The sequence below is a fragment of the Zingiber officinale genome, chromosome 2A, assembly GCF_018446385.1.
Source record: "Zingiber officinale cultivar Zhangliang chromosome 2A, Zo_v1.1, whole genome shotgun sequence".
In the NCBI taxonomy this organism is placed as follows: domain Eukaryota; kingdom Viridiplantae; phylum Streptophyta; class Magnoliopsida; order Zingiberales; family Zingiberaceae; genus Zingiber; species Zingiber officinale.
In genome coordinates this window covers 123,489,645-123,505,412 of record NC_055988.1, presented here as the reverse complement: position 1 = coordinate 123,505,412, position 15,768 = coordinate 123,489,645, and the positions used below count along the sequence as shown (strand labels likewise).

Here is a 15,768-nt window from a genome sequence, read left to right as displayed (position 1 = left end):
AAATTTATTCTAAGTCAATGCCTGTTATTAATGATAACTCGATGAACATATAAAAAGATACTTATTATATATGACAATGTATTGAGAATAGTATAATTGTTCAATCTAAACTTATTATATATGACAATGTATTGAGAATAGTATAATTGTTCCTATACTTATTATAAAGTCGAAGTCTATCGATGATAAATTGATTGGATATTATTTTAGTTGACACCAAAGCGATGACTTTGTGATCAAATCAATATTTTGATTCCATTTCAATCTGATTCATTATAAACCAAATTGAATTAAAAACTAAATATATCTCTACTAAAAAAAAAGTGTACACTTTGCATTGAGATCATATTGAATACTTCAATGTTTATGAAATATATTTCAAAAATATAGAATACATCTGTTTAAGTTGACATATTACTATTATAAAAAATTATATAAAGAAATTTTGTTTTGCTTGTATATTTTACTTCTAACAATTTGTAAAATAAAAGTAAAATACTCATTCTAACACGATTGGATAGAATTAAAAAGGAAAATATTTTTTTCTGTTAAAATTTTAATGTGGTTCCTAAAAGAATAAGTATTCTCCAACTCCTCTTGACAAATTGAGAGACAAATCAAATCTTATAACGATGTCAAAATTTTGATTTTTTTTTTCTTTCAAAATTATAAAATGTAATTTTATTCGATTAATCTTAACAGGTGAGGTACAATCCCATAAAAAGAATGATGATTAGCCAGTAGAGGAAAAATATGATTATTTTTTTTTAGAAATTATGAAGATAAAATAAAAAAAAATAGACAAAATATGAGCAACAATATGATAATATAAATTGATTATAAATTTATAAAGGTCAAAGGGTGAATTTTATTTTTGTTATCATAAAAAATGTGTTATATTAAAAAAAATAAAAGAATATTTTTTATCCTAAAAATACTTTTATTCTAAAATTATTTTAGCAATTTTAGTTAGAATTATTATAATGGAGCATTTTACAAAATTATTATAAAATTATTAAAATAGTTTTTTTAAATTTCAAGTTTTTTTTTTAAAAAACTAAGTTAAAATTATTAAGAAAAAGACAATTGTCAAAAGATGCTTTTTTATTGGAATATGTCAAAAGGGCATTCCTTTTCAAAAGCACGTCACATATCACTTAGATACATTTTACTTTCTAAAATTACTTATAATTTTTATGCTATTATAAAACAAATGATAAATCAAGTTAATCTTGTTGATTAATCTTGATTTGATCTTATAAAATTTTTCTATTAGTTATCAGGATAAATCGAGAAGTGCTCGTGATAATCAGTCGAGAAGTCTAGTATCCTTTGGTTGCGCGTCTCATTTGGAAGAAAAATTCCTACAAATAAATTATACTTGAGGATTGAATCGCGAATGCTTGAGTGACAACTTAGATACCCTACCATTATACCATAGCCCCAAGGACAATGTTTATGTTATTATAGCTACCTAAGAAAATGTCAATTAAAAAAATTGTTATGCAATTATAACATTTATGATCCTATAATTATTACAATATAATATTAGCTATTATTAATAAAAATAAATTATTAGCATAAGTTTTTCTAAATGTAAAATTTATCTTAAATTTTATATTTTATATTAAAAATTTTTTACATCAGCTAATCTATATATTTATAATGAAATCGATTCTCTAACTATTAAAATATTATTTAATTTGAAAGAATAAAAAAAGAATGAATTAGTTAGAATATTATTTAATTTGAAAGAATAAAAAAAGAATGAATTGGATAATGATGGAAAGAGAGAAAATAATAAAAAAATAAAGATAATAAAAATTTTAAGATAGCTTATGTAATATACAGTGAAAAATGATTATCTAAATTTAATAAAGTGAATGATTTATCTCATATTTTAAAATTATTATAAAAAAATTGATATGAATACTCTTTTATTATAACAATTATAGTTCGTAACCGTTATAACATAATATTAACCTATGTTAATCAATATTGACTAAAGATGAAATATATATATTATCGAATCACTATAGTTATTACAACACAATATTGATCAGAGTCAAAATATTATTATAATATAATATTAACTAAGATAAAATACACATATTATAGCAACTATACTTTATAACTAGTATAATTTATAACTACGATAATATAATTTATTAGTGTTAATTAAAATTGAAATGTCTTTATGATCTTATGTTGATAAGAGTTAAAGTGTCAATCAATAATTGCTACAATAGTCTAAAGAAACAAGAATAATTTTGAAAATAAAAATATATTGACGTGAAATAGGATTTTTTTTTGTTTTTTTTGACTATTCTAACAAAAAAAAAAGTGTCATTTTGATTTTTGACTTTAGATGAAAGCATTTGTGAAACAAAATATTTTTTTTATTATTTACCTCTTTTTTATGATAATAAAAATAAAGATTTTTTATTTTATTTTTGACCGATTTATAAATATTTAAAATTGGTTTCGTTCCATTGTGGAATGCCACAATGAAGTGATAACTGTCACCTCCTCCTTCAACGCCCCTCTTCTTCCATTAAAAAACTCACAGACGCTTCAAATCCACAAAAGCGCCGCGCCCGCGCTCGCGCCCTCTGACGCCCCTCCAATGGCCGATTCTCCCTCTTCGATTCCTTTTTTTAATACCTCTTCTTCTCCTCCGAGCTTTCTCCATTACCTTCCGATCGCCTCCGCTTTGCCATCGTAGCAACCATCCAAGCTCCATGCCGAGAGGAAGAGGCGGCGGGGACTCCGCGTTCTTCCTCCCTTCCACGAAGTCGATGCCACTGTACGATCACGCCGACGACGACGACAATGGCGACGCGGAGATCCGTGGCTTCCGGACCTTCCTTCGGTGGATGTGTCTCGACCAGTCGGATGCGTGCCGTGCGGCGTTCTCCTGGTTGGTCTTCCTACTATTCGCCGCCGCCGTCCCGGCATTCTCCCACTTCGGCCTCTTTTATGCCGCTGATCGACGCCCCTACGACCTCGTCGCCCAGACCTCCCTCACCGCGGCCGCCGCCCTCTCGTTCATCACCCTCTCTGCCCTCACGCGCCGCTACGGGCTTCGGCGCTTCCTCTTCCTCCACATCCGCGCCGACTCCGACCGCGTCCGCCATGCCTACGCTGCCGAGATCCGCCGATCCTATCGCCTCCTCGCCGCCTTCGTCGTGCCCTGCTTCGCGGCGGAGACAGCGTGCAAACTTGCCTGGTACGGCGCCGGCGCGGGGAGGGTTCCCTTCTTCGACGGCCACCCCGTGGCAGCCGGGTGCACCGCCTGCGCCCTCGAGCTGGCCTCGTGGATCTACCGCACGGCCAATTTCTTCCTCGTCTGCGTCCTCTTCCGTTTGATCTGCCATCTGCACATCCTCCGGCTGCAGGACTTCGCGGCGGTGTTCGAGGAGGAGTCCGACGTGGAGGCGGTCCTCCGGGAGCACCTCCGCGTGAGGCGGCAGCTCAAGGTCATCAGCCACCGCTTTCGGGTCTTCATCCTGTTGGGCATGGTCACGGTCACGGCCAGCCAGTTCGCGACCGCACTCGTCACCCTCCGCCCCAACTCCGACGACAACCTCTTCAACACCGGGGAACTCGCCGTAAGTCTCCTCACCGTTCATTACCAGAAACACTCGATAAATTCTAACCTTTGAAGATTTTGCAGCTGTGCTCCATCGTCCTCGTGACGGGGCTATTCATCTGCCTGCGCAGCGCCGCCAAGATCACTCACAAGGCTCAGGCGCTGACGAGCCACGCCACCAAGTGGCACATCTGCGCCACGTTGGAGTCCTTCGCCGTCGACCATGAATCTGTGGAACAAAATTGTTTTAACTTACAACAGTTCGTGCCATTAAGACCATGCCTCCATGAACTTACACCCAAACTAAGAATTGGTAAGCTCGATAGGGCAGGTGAAAAGAAAGCAAAATCTCCATCTCGGAACGATGATCAGAATGGATGCTGAATGAGGCAGTTAGCGCTGAACAATTCTTATCATGGAGATTCTTCCGGAGCTTCAGTTTTCGAAGGAGTATCTGTGGAAGTATTTCCGTGCTCATGGTTTTCTAGATTGTGTCGTCCGGATTTTGAGAACTGGCCAGGCAACTTTAATGACTTGGTGTTTTGGTTGGAAAGTGCTACTGAGGAGATAGGATACGAGAAACAAGGCAGAGTATAGCCATAATATCCAATGATTGGATGGTCGTATCGGCAAGCTGTTCCAAATTTGCAGCTTCCATATGCTGTGTAAAAGGTGCAAACCGGCTGACCCTGTGTGAGCAGATACACAGAAAGGAAAAAAAAAAATGTAGGCCTGTTTGTTAAAACTGAAGTGAGACGAATAAAGGAAAATGAAGGGAGAAAAAATTTACTGGTCTTAGTGGTAACCCTAGTGGTCCTATGGTCGCAATAGCTGCTTGATTATGCTCTTTTGGGTGGTGGTACTTGCATGAGATTCCATACTTGCAGCTCCCAGTTTTCATATAATATTGACATTCTGGTTGATCAGGTCTCTCAGGTAAGTTTTGTGGCAGGCTAAAGTCCGGTCGTTCTCGATGCTTTGAGTTGGATATTTGGTTAGGTGGATGCCCATCAACAGAGGTCATGTGGTTCATGCTTCCCTGGCATGGATTTACAGTTTCTTAAGTGCCATAATCGTTGAATTTGAGTTGTCAACAGCGTTCATTAACTTCTGTAGATGTTAAAGCATGGATACCACAACAGGACGAAACACTCATTTGAAAGAGGAAAGCAATCACATCCAAGTTAATTCAAAAACATCATGTACAAATATCTAACTAGGAAGTAAACGGTTAAAAATAATTTGCCAAAGTTTACAAATTTTCAAAATCCTGAAGAGTTCTCTGGTAACTAAAGGAAAAAAAGGTGTGGAGTGGATTCTATTGATTGTGGGGAAAGGAAAAAAAAATCAGATAAAAGGCATATGAGGAATTACCTAATAAACAACTAAATATACTGAAACAACTATCACTGGAAGTTTAACACGAAGTGCCTAGAATATTTTGTTCTTTCTCAATGCGTTTAAAAAGAGTAGCAATTGCAACAACCAGATAAGTGCCAGATAACCTAATTTCAGGCAAATACCAGTAGAATAAAACTATCATGCCTGGCAAGAGGCTTAGATTGCAGACAAATTGCAAGTAGCATGATTCGGAGAAGAAGAAGCTCGAAAAGAGATTTTGTGCCTTCTATAATTCTTTAGTAACAAAGCTGGCTCATACTAAAGTGTGATATATAAATCCAAATGTTGTAAATGTTGTAATGCCTAAAGGTATGGACCAGTAATACCATAATAATCCAAGATGACTTAATCCCATAATCTCTGCTCAAAAAATCTCTAGCTACAACTTATGTACATTTGGAATTGAGAGTTTCATAAGACTATAACCCATCAAGTGCATAACTACTACAATATGTAACGTACTTAACCTCATGAACAAACTGCATACAAAGTCAAAGACAAGTAATTACATCTTTATACTTATTCAATTTAATTATGCAATAATTATCAAGATAGGAGGTAATACATAATTTTTTTGGGAGGCTATACACATTAATTTCAGTTGGAAATAGAACTTGCTTCTTCATTCACATCTATAACTGTGATCTTGAGTTAATTCATGCACCTGGCCTCTGACAGTTACTCCATTACTTGTATGATACTCTCCTTTTTACTATATATACCCCTTGAGCATCCTATACTAGGGATCAATTTTTCACAAAATTAATTCAATAACCATGATGGCCGTCATGAATGCTTAGTTAAACTATTTTGATCAACATTATAAACCTGTTCGTCTAGATCTATTTTGAGTTATTATTTCTAGGTTTACAGAATAGGGAAAGACGCCTGCCTTATTCTTCATAGAATATTCATTATATGAACAATAGGACAATGTTCTCATCATTTTCGATGCAAAACCACTAATTCTCCATCAATGCTCTCTATGATGCAAACCTTTCGTATTCACATTCTTTACCTATCTTTGCTTGAACTACTATGATGAAACATCTGCATGATTTTATTTGTCTTGCAGCTAACTTTGGCAGCCAATTCAGTGCCAAACCATACAATTAGTTATTGATTTCTATCATTTCCCAACAATATTTAAATTATTTTATGTCAGAAAACCATCAACCCACCATCTATCCATCTGCAATCAATATTTCCTTTACAAAACCAGACAATATTGCTATTTGCTATTCTGTTCTTTTGATTATCCTATGGAAAGACAATAACAAAGCAGCACTATTTGCTGACCATATTTCATAAGCTCTTATTTCCCTCCATATCGGTGGGGCAGGCACTGGGGGCGATTAAGGTAGCAGATCTACCTTTTTCATGAGCTCTTATTTCAAGTTTTTTAAGTGGTTCAATATATACTTCTTTTTAGTTTTTGAGTTTAGGCCCTCAATGATTAGGTGCATTAGTCTAGACTCCAGTTTATCACTTAGCTTCCTCTTCTCATTGATCAACACGCATATCTCCAGTATACGGTAACATGTGTTCCTAACTAGTTGTCCCCTCGGAGCGATGCGGTAGTTAAGGCATGGGGTTGCCACATGAGGTCTCGGGGTGGAAATTCGGCGTGTCCGAGCATGCCTTCTCCATGCCTTGGCCACCTGTACTAATGGCTAGTAATCACCCGTGATTTACCTCCTCTGTGTTGATATATATATATTCAGCCAGGTCTTGACATGATTTAGGCAGAGACTTGGTAATTCTGGCAAAGCAATGACATGTCATATTCTTCTCCAGTATGCCGTAAACTCTTCTACATGTGAAAATCTATGGCGTGCTAGTATTAATAATTGAGTTGCATTTTTTTGTGTGTGCCTCTGTTTCTAACATCTAGCATGATTGAACACTGTCTAGCTCAAACTCATGAATGTGTTTGCCGGTTTGCTCCAATCTATTTCAGTACCAAACAGTATACTAGAGATATAAATTACTTTTTCAAAAATGAACATTTTTCAGTATTTATGACTGACATTGAGAAAAAGTCATTCAAAAATATCAAATTAGTATGCTTTTATGATAAGGATTGATTTACTGAAATGGTAAAAAAAACATGATATGACAAAACTGTATCATAAAAGCAAGCGACAAGTGATTGTAAGTTGCATATAAGACAAAAATATAGTTGTGCAACACAACTACAAGAGCATAAAGAGACTAAAATCATTCAATAATGAAATTTTGTAAGAGAAATTAATTACTTTAACTAAATCCATTGTCAATATCAGTTAAACAAGATACTCCTATTTTGGTGATTTGAAATGTGAAACATGAATATCACCTTAAGAAATCACTTTGTAAAACTACAACTTGACATGTCAAACCAGATGAAAATAATTATGTAGTAATCAGATTTTACCAAACCTGAGGTAGTAGCTTCATTTAGCTAATTTGAAGAGTTTTGGTTTCAAGTCTGAGGTATATAGCTACTAACCATGTAAGTGCTCCAACCCTGCTGTACACCCATAGTTCCTTGGGTTGGTGGAAGAACAAGTGGTACATAAGCTGGGAGAGCATGCATATGCGGACTAGACATGTAAGGAACACTTGATAAAGACCATGATGAAAGTCCACCAATTACTGGAGGTGCTGATGTTGTTGTCACAGAATTTGGATAACCATAGGCTGAGGATCCTGTAAGAGGGATTGTTGCTCCAGTAGTGGCAGGCTGAGGATCAGGATGATTGAATTTGCAGGCATATCCATATTTACATGATCCAGTTTTCATGTAGTAGGCGCAGTGCTTTTCATCCTGGAGATCAAATCAAATGAAAGCTGCTCAATTAGCTACTAGATAGAAATCCAATTATATTAACCACAAGAGGTCTTGGAAATTATAAAGCAATTATAAAATTGAATTGAAAAAAGGGGCCAAGAAGCAACAGATACCTTTCGGATAGGTAGTCCTAAAACATTCAACTGAACCAATTTTGTGTTGTGTTTTTCTCGTGGATGATGATATTTACAGGTTGTTCCATACTTGCAAGTTCCTGTTTTCAGGAAAAACTGCAACAGTAGTTGAGCAATTAATGTGAGATCACAACCAACCTTTTTATTTCTTTCATTTTAGTTGCACCAATCTTCTAAGAATAGTCCTACCAATCACAGTTTTGCAAGAAAATTTTCGTTTTACAGTAAAGCTATAGAAAAACAAGAACAAAATTGCATATCAAACACAGCTTAAGTTTCTTCCTCTCCTTGCTTCTCTCTTTATGAAAAGGAAGAACAATAAGGAAGAGAGTCCAATTTTATCATGGCTTTCCTTTTGTATCAAAGTTGAATTGTTTATGGCATTATACTAAGATCAAATCTTAAATCAATGGTACTGCCCAGTGCAGGTTCAATGAGGTTTACATTTTTGGTTGTAGATCCAACTGGAAAATATATTTTAGGTAAATAGGAAAATGAATTTTGAGGAGTCACATACAAATTAAGTCACCAAGTAACCCAAAAAAATGATCTTCTCAAATTTAGAAAATCTGCCTAAATAGCATTGCAGTTTGGTTTAGGAAAATACACCTGGCAATCAGGTTGACCATCTCTCTGAGGCAGTTCTGAGCCAAACTGATTATTCTGCAAAAACCAAATAAAATCAAATTAATTGCAACAACCGAAATTGACAGAAATTGATTTTTTTTATTTGTCCTTCAATGAAACAACCATTTTAGCCGTTGACGACTCAGGACTATTTAACCAAATTATCATACAATACAAAGAAGCATCATATTCAAAGGAGATTAAGCAAAAAAACATTTAACCATATATTGCACTCCATGGCTCTCACCTCCCCGGTGTATGTAGGATGATTGTACTTGCAGCTGCTTCCATATCTACAGTTACCAGTCCTCAAATAATAAAGACAGTTCGGCTCGCCTGGGCGATCAGGATAAGGACTCATAAGTCTTTCAGCTCCCTCTCGGCTGTGATCAATCTTTAACTGCCACATAGCTTCTGTGATCGGAACCATAGGGATTAATTAGTCGCTTATCCAGAATGGCACCGAATGATGTTTTTATTTTCCCTATTTACCCTAAACAAGTTCCTTTCCTCCCCCGAAGTAGAGACAGATTGTACATATAGAGAAAATAACTTATAACCATGACATGAAACGCAAATCCGAGGGTTCACGGATGAAAAAACATTGGAAAAAAAAAGGAATCCAATAAAGCCAGAAACCACCTTCCAGGTTATCCGGTGAGGCATTTGACAAATTGGGACCAACATTGTGCCTGACTTCGACCATCCTCGCGCGCCAGGCGTAACAGAAAACCCTACTTAGCAAGCAATCAAATCCTAACCAGAGCCACAAATTTGGCGGAAAACGACGAGCCAGCCACCGCCGAATACACTTCCGATCGGCGATCAGAATTATTCCCCACGCGATTTGGTCTCTAGCATTTCGGAACAAGCGGCGCACCGACAAAAATCCGTGGGAGGAAATCCACGGGCAAATCAGCTTCGATTCAGGCCACCAATCGGGCGCAGAGAAGACGGCGAAACTGGTCTTCCGACGAGGTCTTGGATCTCGATGGATCGCTCAGGCGATCGTCCTCCCTCACTCTCGTCCTCTTCCTCTGCTCTCTCGCTCTGGCCCCTTTATTTTATTCTGCTCATTCTTTAATGATAAATGCAACACGAGGAAGACGAAAACGAACGATGATGAGGTATTTATTCCTTCATAACAAATCTCATTTTTTATGTTAATTAAACTAAATAAACACGATATTTATATCTCCCCGTCCAGTAATAAATCGTCACAAAAAGCTACCTAGCTTGTCATTTGGTGAGCAAGTGGGACCTCCTTTCTGGATCCAATTAGACTCGCTGTAAAATGTCAGTAGTTTGATTTGGGCTAGCAAACCGAACACGTACGGAGAGGGAGGAATCGAATGTGAGATCAGAGATAATGGAGAAATTAAGCATTGCGACCTGGATTACGCACGCGCAAGACGTACGCGATCGAGGTGGCAGCGCTCTGACCGTTGAAGCTGGGAATTTGGCCGCGTCGTGGCAGACCGCGTATGGACGTTCGTGGGAACGAGACGTCGAGGCGAAGGTGGGGCGTAATCTCGCGCGAAGCGCAGGCGTGCGGGAGTGAGTGGATCGGAGACGAGAGACGGCGACGCTCACGTTTATTGGATGTGGATCGCGGGCCCCGCGTGATCTCGATCGGATGCATCTCGTAGGTCAGCATACAGATTATCTACGTCAACTATGACAGTTTTGACGTCGATTATTTTGGTTTTTTTTCTTTCTATTTTTTTAATTTTGAGATGGAGGGTGAAATTAGCCTACGCGGTCCAACCATCTAACATTCTAGATTTTCATTCCATTTAAAGAAAATAGCCTGCAATGAATCGTCTATTGTTGCACTCAGATTTTTCTTTTCATATTTTTAAATTGGCATTAAGTATCTAACTAATGCTGATTAATCCTGAGAATGATCAATTTAACTCATAAAAATTTTCCACCAACTATTCAAATAAATCAAAAAAACGATCCATCAACGAAACTCCTACATCAACCGTCGTTAAAAAAAATTAATCTCATGTAACTGCACCATTGCCCAGCGTCCTTTCAATTTTGTGTGCGGGGTGATGGTGGAGAATAAAGGCTCAATGTTAATTATGAGATCGTCATGAAATGTGCAGCTTTTTGGCTTTGTCGGATTCCAAGTTTGACCACGTTTAACTCGTTAATATTGATTATATTCTTCATAAATAATATCAACAAATAAAATTTATAAATACTATTTATCAATATATCTCTTATCAAACTTTTAAATCAATAAACAATCTCTTAAAACGAAATATTACACGTATTAATGAACTATATTAAGTTTAAAATATAAAAATATTCAGATAGTTCGAATTAAGAGTTGGGAAAAAAAAAACAAATCATGCTTAAACACCCATTTCAACATCTTAGTTCATTTTAAACTTGGCAACTTGGCTTGACTTTAGTCAATTACCTTGTCAAAAGGATTTAAACCATGTCAAATTTAGCTCTTGGATGGTTTATAGCCCTATATGGGATGAAATCATGGTACCCCATTCGATAAACAAATAAATATTTCAAAAAAGCTACTTTTGGCGAAATCTTAACGCGAACAAGATTAAGACCAAGTGCCATGAGCAAATACCTGATGACGAGAGCACCTTACCACCATCTCTTCCTGCTGCAGGTAGTCAGCGACAACGAGACCAGCGCATGTGGCGCCCCTCACCAGAATGCAAGGTTGCATCATCCCCAAATGAAACTTGTCACTTCTCTTCTTATATATTTAGGTTTGGCCACTCAGTTTTATGAAACTTGCTCCAGACTTTCTATAAAAGGTAGATCATCGTAGCATGGTAATCAGATGCTCACCACAATGCAAGGTTGCATCATCCAAAAATAGTGCAGATTTGCTTCATCACCAGAATTTATCTTGCCAATCTCAATGATCTATAACAAAGATGAATGTTATATCATTCGCTATTCGACCTACAAATGGAGTCAAATATCTCGATAAGTCTCATGATGTAGCAATCTACAATTCCAAACAGAGAAAAAAAAAGAATTCTTGCAAAGATGGATGTTGTCAGCTAATCTATTATCTTGTTGAAAAACGTCAGAGAATTGATGAGGGGCTCACTATTGTATTGGGAGAGCTTTCTACCAGATTGCCCATGAATATCAATTTGCAGTCCTAGAAATTCAACAAAATCTTGTTTATACAAACAAAAATAATGTAAATGCAGAAAATGATAAATTAGACATCCTGAATGGCTGTGCCAAAAGCTTTCCGCGCGACGCTACCGGCGCCGCTGGAAGCAACGCCGGATTTCGCCGGACGCATCGGACTCGTCCGGCGAAGCTTCCGGCGTCTTGGGATCCCGATTCACAGTCCGTGGATGAGGTTGAGTCATAAGGTCTGTCAAGCATTGCGCTTGAAAAGATATTTCGCTTAGCTTTTTTTTTTTTTATTTTTAATAAATTAAAACAATTCCTAACTCCTAACGGGGATAATTTTAATAATAAGGTTGAGTTCATAAACCCTAATAAAATTAAGATCCCAATTAAATATATTTAAAATTTATCTTTTTTATAATAAATATTATTAATTTATATAAAACAAATTTAAATATATAAAATTATATATAAAATTCTAATAACCATTTATCACTTTATCAGATTTAAAAATATAAAAATATTTAAAATTAAAAAACATATAATACATATTAATAAATTAATAAATCATATTTAATTATTTATAAATTATAAATTTTATATATTATAAATTTATATTAATCGGATTTATACATATTAAAATTATATTAAAATTTTAAAATTTTTAATAAATATTATTAATTTATATAAATCATATTTAGAAATTTTATATATTATAAATGTATATTAATTGGATTTATAAATATTAATTATTAAAATTATATTAAAATTTTAAAAATTCTGATAAATATTATTAATTTATATAAATCAGTTTTAAAAATATGAAAATTAAATTAAAATTTTAAAATTCTAATAAATATTATTAATTTATATATAAGTATATAACAGATTTAATAATATAAAAAATAAAATATATTTAAAATTAAATTTATTTAAACAAATATCTAATAAATTTTATTAATTAGATTAAGATATATAAAAAAATATTCTCAGACTTGTTAATGACTTAATGTTATATTTCATATTTTCATTATTTTGTATTGTATATTTGTATGGTATAGTATAATTAAATTTTATTATTATATTATGTCTTGTTATATATGATTTTTTTTCCTTCAGATTATCTGTTATCAATGGCAAGCAATCCATCTTCGACAGCATCTGTCACTCAACCCGAATCTGGAATTCTTAGAAGAAAATCAAATGACATCGGATGAAAGTTTGGGATATTGATTGATTTTAAGAACCTCGATAAAATTAAATACAAGTTGAGTAGAAAAATAATGTCGGGGGGGAGTCTATAAGATCAAGGAGCACATTAGAAATATATCTGGTTGTTGAAAACCATCTCAAGAAGATAAAAATAAGTGAAAATAAGCTATTTTAAAAGGGAGGAACAGAAAGAAAAACAAAGTTGTAGAACAGATGTGACTATTTCTCTAAACGAAGAAGAAGGTCTTGAAATTGAAGGGATGGATGGAATTAAAAAACCTCTTCCACTTGGCCCCATGGATTATGGATAGATATGCATTAGTAATTGCTCCAAAAAATATAAGTTCAAGTAGGAATAAAGTACTTTGTCAAAAAAATATAAATGAGACTCTTTTCAAAGAGAGAACTCAACAAGTTCAATAATATGTTAGGAGATGAGTTTATGAAAATGGAGTCCCATTCAATGATGTTGATAATGATAGCTTCAAGCAACTAATAGAGGCAGTGGGTCAATTTAGATCAGGATTCAAGCCTCCAACTCAATATCAACTTAGGGAGCCACTATTGAAAGCCAAAGTTGAAAGAACAAAACAATTGCTGAAGAAACATGAAGAAGAATGAGCAAAGAATAGGTGTTCAATCATGACAAATGCATGGAGTGATAGAAAAAGAAGAAGCATCTTAAATTTGTGTATTAATTGCAAGGAGGGTACTATATTTTTAGAGTCTAAGGAGTCTTCAGACGAGGCACATATAGCTGAACTTATTTTTGAGTATGTTGACAAGTGTGGTGAACAAGTAGGAGCTCAGAATATTGTTCAGATTATAATAGATAATGCCACCAACAATATGGCTGCAGCTAAATTGATGAGAGAAAAGCAACCTGGGATCTTTTGGAGTTTATATGCAACTCATACTATTAATCTTATACTTAAAAGTATTGGCAAACTTACATGATATAAAGAAGGTGATTGAGCGGTCCAAGGCTTTTACCATTTTCATCTATGCTCACCATAAGACTTTCATTGGTGAGAAGTTTCATGAAGAAGAGAGACAAAGTCCCACCAGGAGTTACAGGTGTTCATCAAATTTCCTCACATTGCAAAGTTTGATTGAAAAAAAACTAGTTTAAGGGTCACATTGAGAAATGTAAATGGTCAAAAACAAACAAAGGAAAATTGGCTTACTCTACAGTGATGAGCATGAGTTTTTGGAATGGTGTAACGCTTTGTTTGAAAATATTTGCTCCTTTGGTAAGAGTTATTCGATTGGTAGATGGAGATAGAAAGCCATCGATGGGGTTTCTATATGGGGAGCTTCTTCAAGCTAAAGAAGATATCAAGGTGACTCGAATAACGTGGAATCAAATTATCACCTATCATAGTCATTATTGAGTCAAAAATGAAGGATAGACTTGATACATCATTGCATACCACTGCCTTTTTCATGAATCCTTATTTTTACTACAAAGATAGTTCGATTGCTCTTTATGAGGAGGTCGCGATGGGGATTTTTAATGCATGGAAACTTTGCATGCCAATGAGTTAGATTTACAAGATACTATTATTAACAAGGAATTTCCAAAATATAGAAATAAGACTGGGTTATTTGGAAAAACATTGGCAGTAAAAGCATGTGAAAAAAATGATGATACATTTGATCCATGTGCATGGTGGAGTACATACAGTGCTATTGAGGATACTTTCATTAACTACAAGTTCATCCGAGTGTGAAAGAAATTGGAGTACATTTGAAGGAGTAAGTTTTAAACTTTCACTCTTTAATTAAATTAGTTATAATTTTTAATGTCTATATTCATATTACTAACTATAGTATTTACTTTCTTTTTTTAGATTCACATTTAATGCTAGATTGTTGAACAAACAAAAAAAAAAAAGAAATGTTGATGTCCTTCTTGCAAAAGATGCTTCAAATGCACAAGGTTGGATTGTGGATGGTGGGGAAGATGATGAAGTTGAACTAGGTTCCGGCTCACTTGGCAAATGGTTGATGAAGCAAGTGGAGCAAATGAAAATCTACAACCCCGAAGAAGCTTAGAGTGAGAGAACTCCATGAAGATGATTTTGAATCCAAGAAGAAGACGAGGATCACAATAATGATATTGAGTTTGTGTCCGATGAAGAACAAGTTATTGAAAATTATGGAGAAGAAGAAGCAGAATAAATACGAGTCTATGAGATATTATTAGTTGTGTAATTTTGAACTCATTTTGTTAAGACATGATTTATGTTATTTACCAATTATATTTTGCTTAGTGGTTACTAGTTCACAATGCATTGTAATCTTGAATTGAACTATTGCTACTATTTTCCAATGTTCTACTGTTTACTATATGATTATGATAACTTACTGCATGTTCATTTTTTTGTATTGGAAAGTATGTATTTATTTCAGCATACATAGTTAGATTTTCATTGCTATGAAATTGTTTAAGACAACATTTAGATTTACATATAACATTGTCCATAGTCCACATAAAACAAGGGATACCGAGGAATCCGCCTAGCGGCGCCTAGTCCCCGTCTAGGCGGCCTAGGCGCTAGGCACTGGTCTGCCGCCCGACTAGCGCCTAGCGAATTTTAGAACCTTGGTAGTATCCTACCAAAATCACCAGGTCTTACAATGCTTCTAAAAGGTATTGATAAGATATCATTGGGATGTAAAAGGAGCATTAGGGAATCACAATCATAAGCAGTTTTAAAATTGTTAGGGCCTGAGCAGAGCAGCCATATAACTGAGCATATATGCGAGGGCTAGATATCAAGGATGCAAAGAATACTACCTTGATCAACAAGTGTTGAAGTCCTAGACTT

The 15,768-nt window shown here is 35.2% G+C and overlaps 2 protein-coding genes across 2 annotated transcripts; one reads left to right on the top strand and one right to left on the bottom strand.

The window, feature by feature from the left end:
- Window positions 1-2,741: 2,741 nt before the first annotated feature.
- On the top strand, window positions 2,742-3,976 carry LOC122043966. The gene is made up of 2 exons (XM_042604520.1): window positions 2,742-3,611; window positions 3,677-3,976. Exons 1-2 carry the CDS (start codon window positions 2,742-2,744, stop codon window positions 3,974-3,976), a joined length of 1,170 nt encoding a protein of 389 aa, XP_042460454.1.
- LOC122042184 (zinc finger CCCH domain-containing protein 3-like) lies at window positions 3,815-9,707 on the bottom strand. Its single transcript, XM_042602173.1, has 7 exons — window positions 9,230-9,707; window positions 8,835-9,001; window positions 8,570-8,623; window positions 7,940-8,056; window positions 7,485-7,802; window positions 4,383-4,631; window positions 3,815-4,281 (listed from the first exon to the last, which is right to left on the bottom strand). The coding sequence occupies exons 1-7, from the start codon at window positions 9,291-9,293 to the stop codon at window positions 4,006-4,008; spliced, it is 1,245 nt and encodes a 414-aa protein (XP_042458107.1). The 5' UTR covers window positions 9,294-9,707; the 3' UTR covers window positions 3,815-4,005.
- Between the last annotated feature and the right edge of the window lie 6,061 nt (window positions 9,708-15,768).

Bases quoted from the DNA above. Each gene is read 5' to 3' on its own strand.
- LOC122042184 (XM_042602173.1), bottom strand. From the start codon at position 9,293: ATGGTCGAAGTCAGGCACAATGTTGGTCCCAATTTGTCAAATGCCTCA. The intron at 9,002-9,229 runs GTGGTTTCTGGC...TTCCGATCACAG, and splicing joins CTCACCGGATAACCTGGAAG to AAGCTATGTGGCAGTTAAAG. The intron at 8,057-8,569 runs GTGTATTTTCCT...CTACTGTTGCAG, and splicing joins ATGGTCAACCTGATTGCCAG to TTTTTCCTGAAAACAGGAAC.
- LOC122043966 (XM_042604520.1), top strand. From the start codon at position 2,742: ATGCCGAGAGGAAGAGGCGGCGGGGACTCCGCGTTCTTCCTCCCTTCC. The intron at 3,612-3,676 runs GTAAGTCTCCTC...AAGATTTTGCAG, and splicing joins TCAACACCGGGGAACTCGCC to CTGTGCTCCATCGTCCTCGT.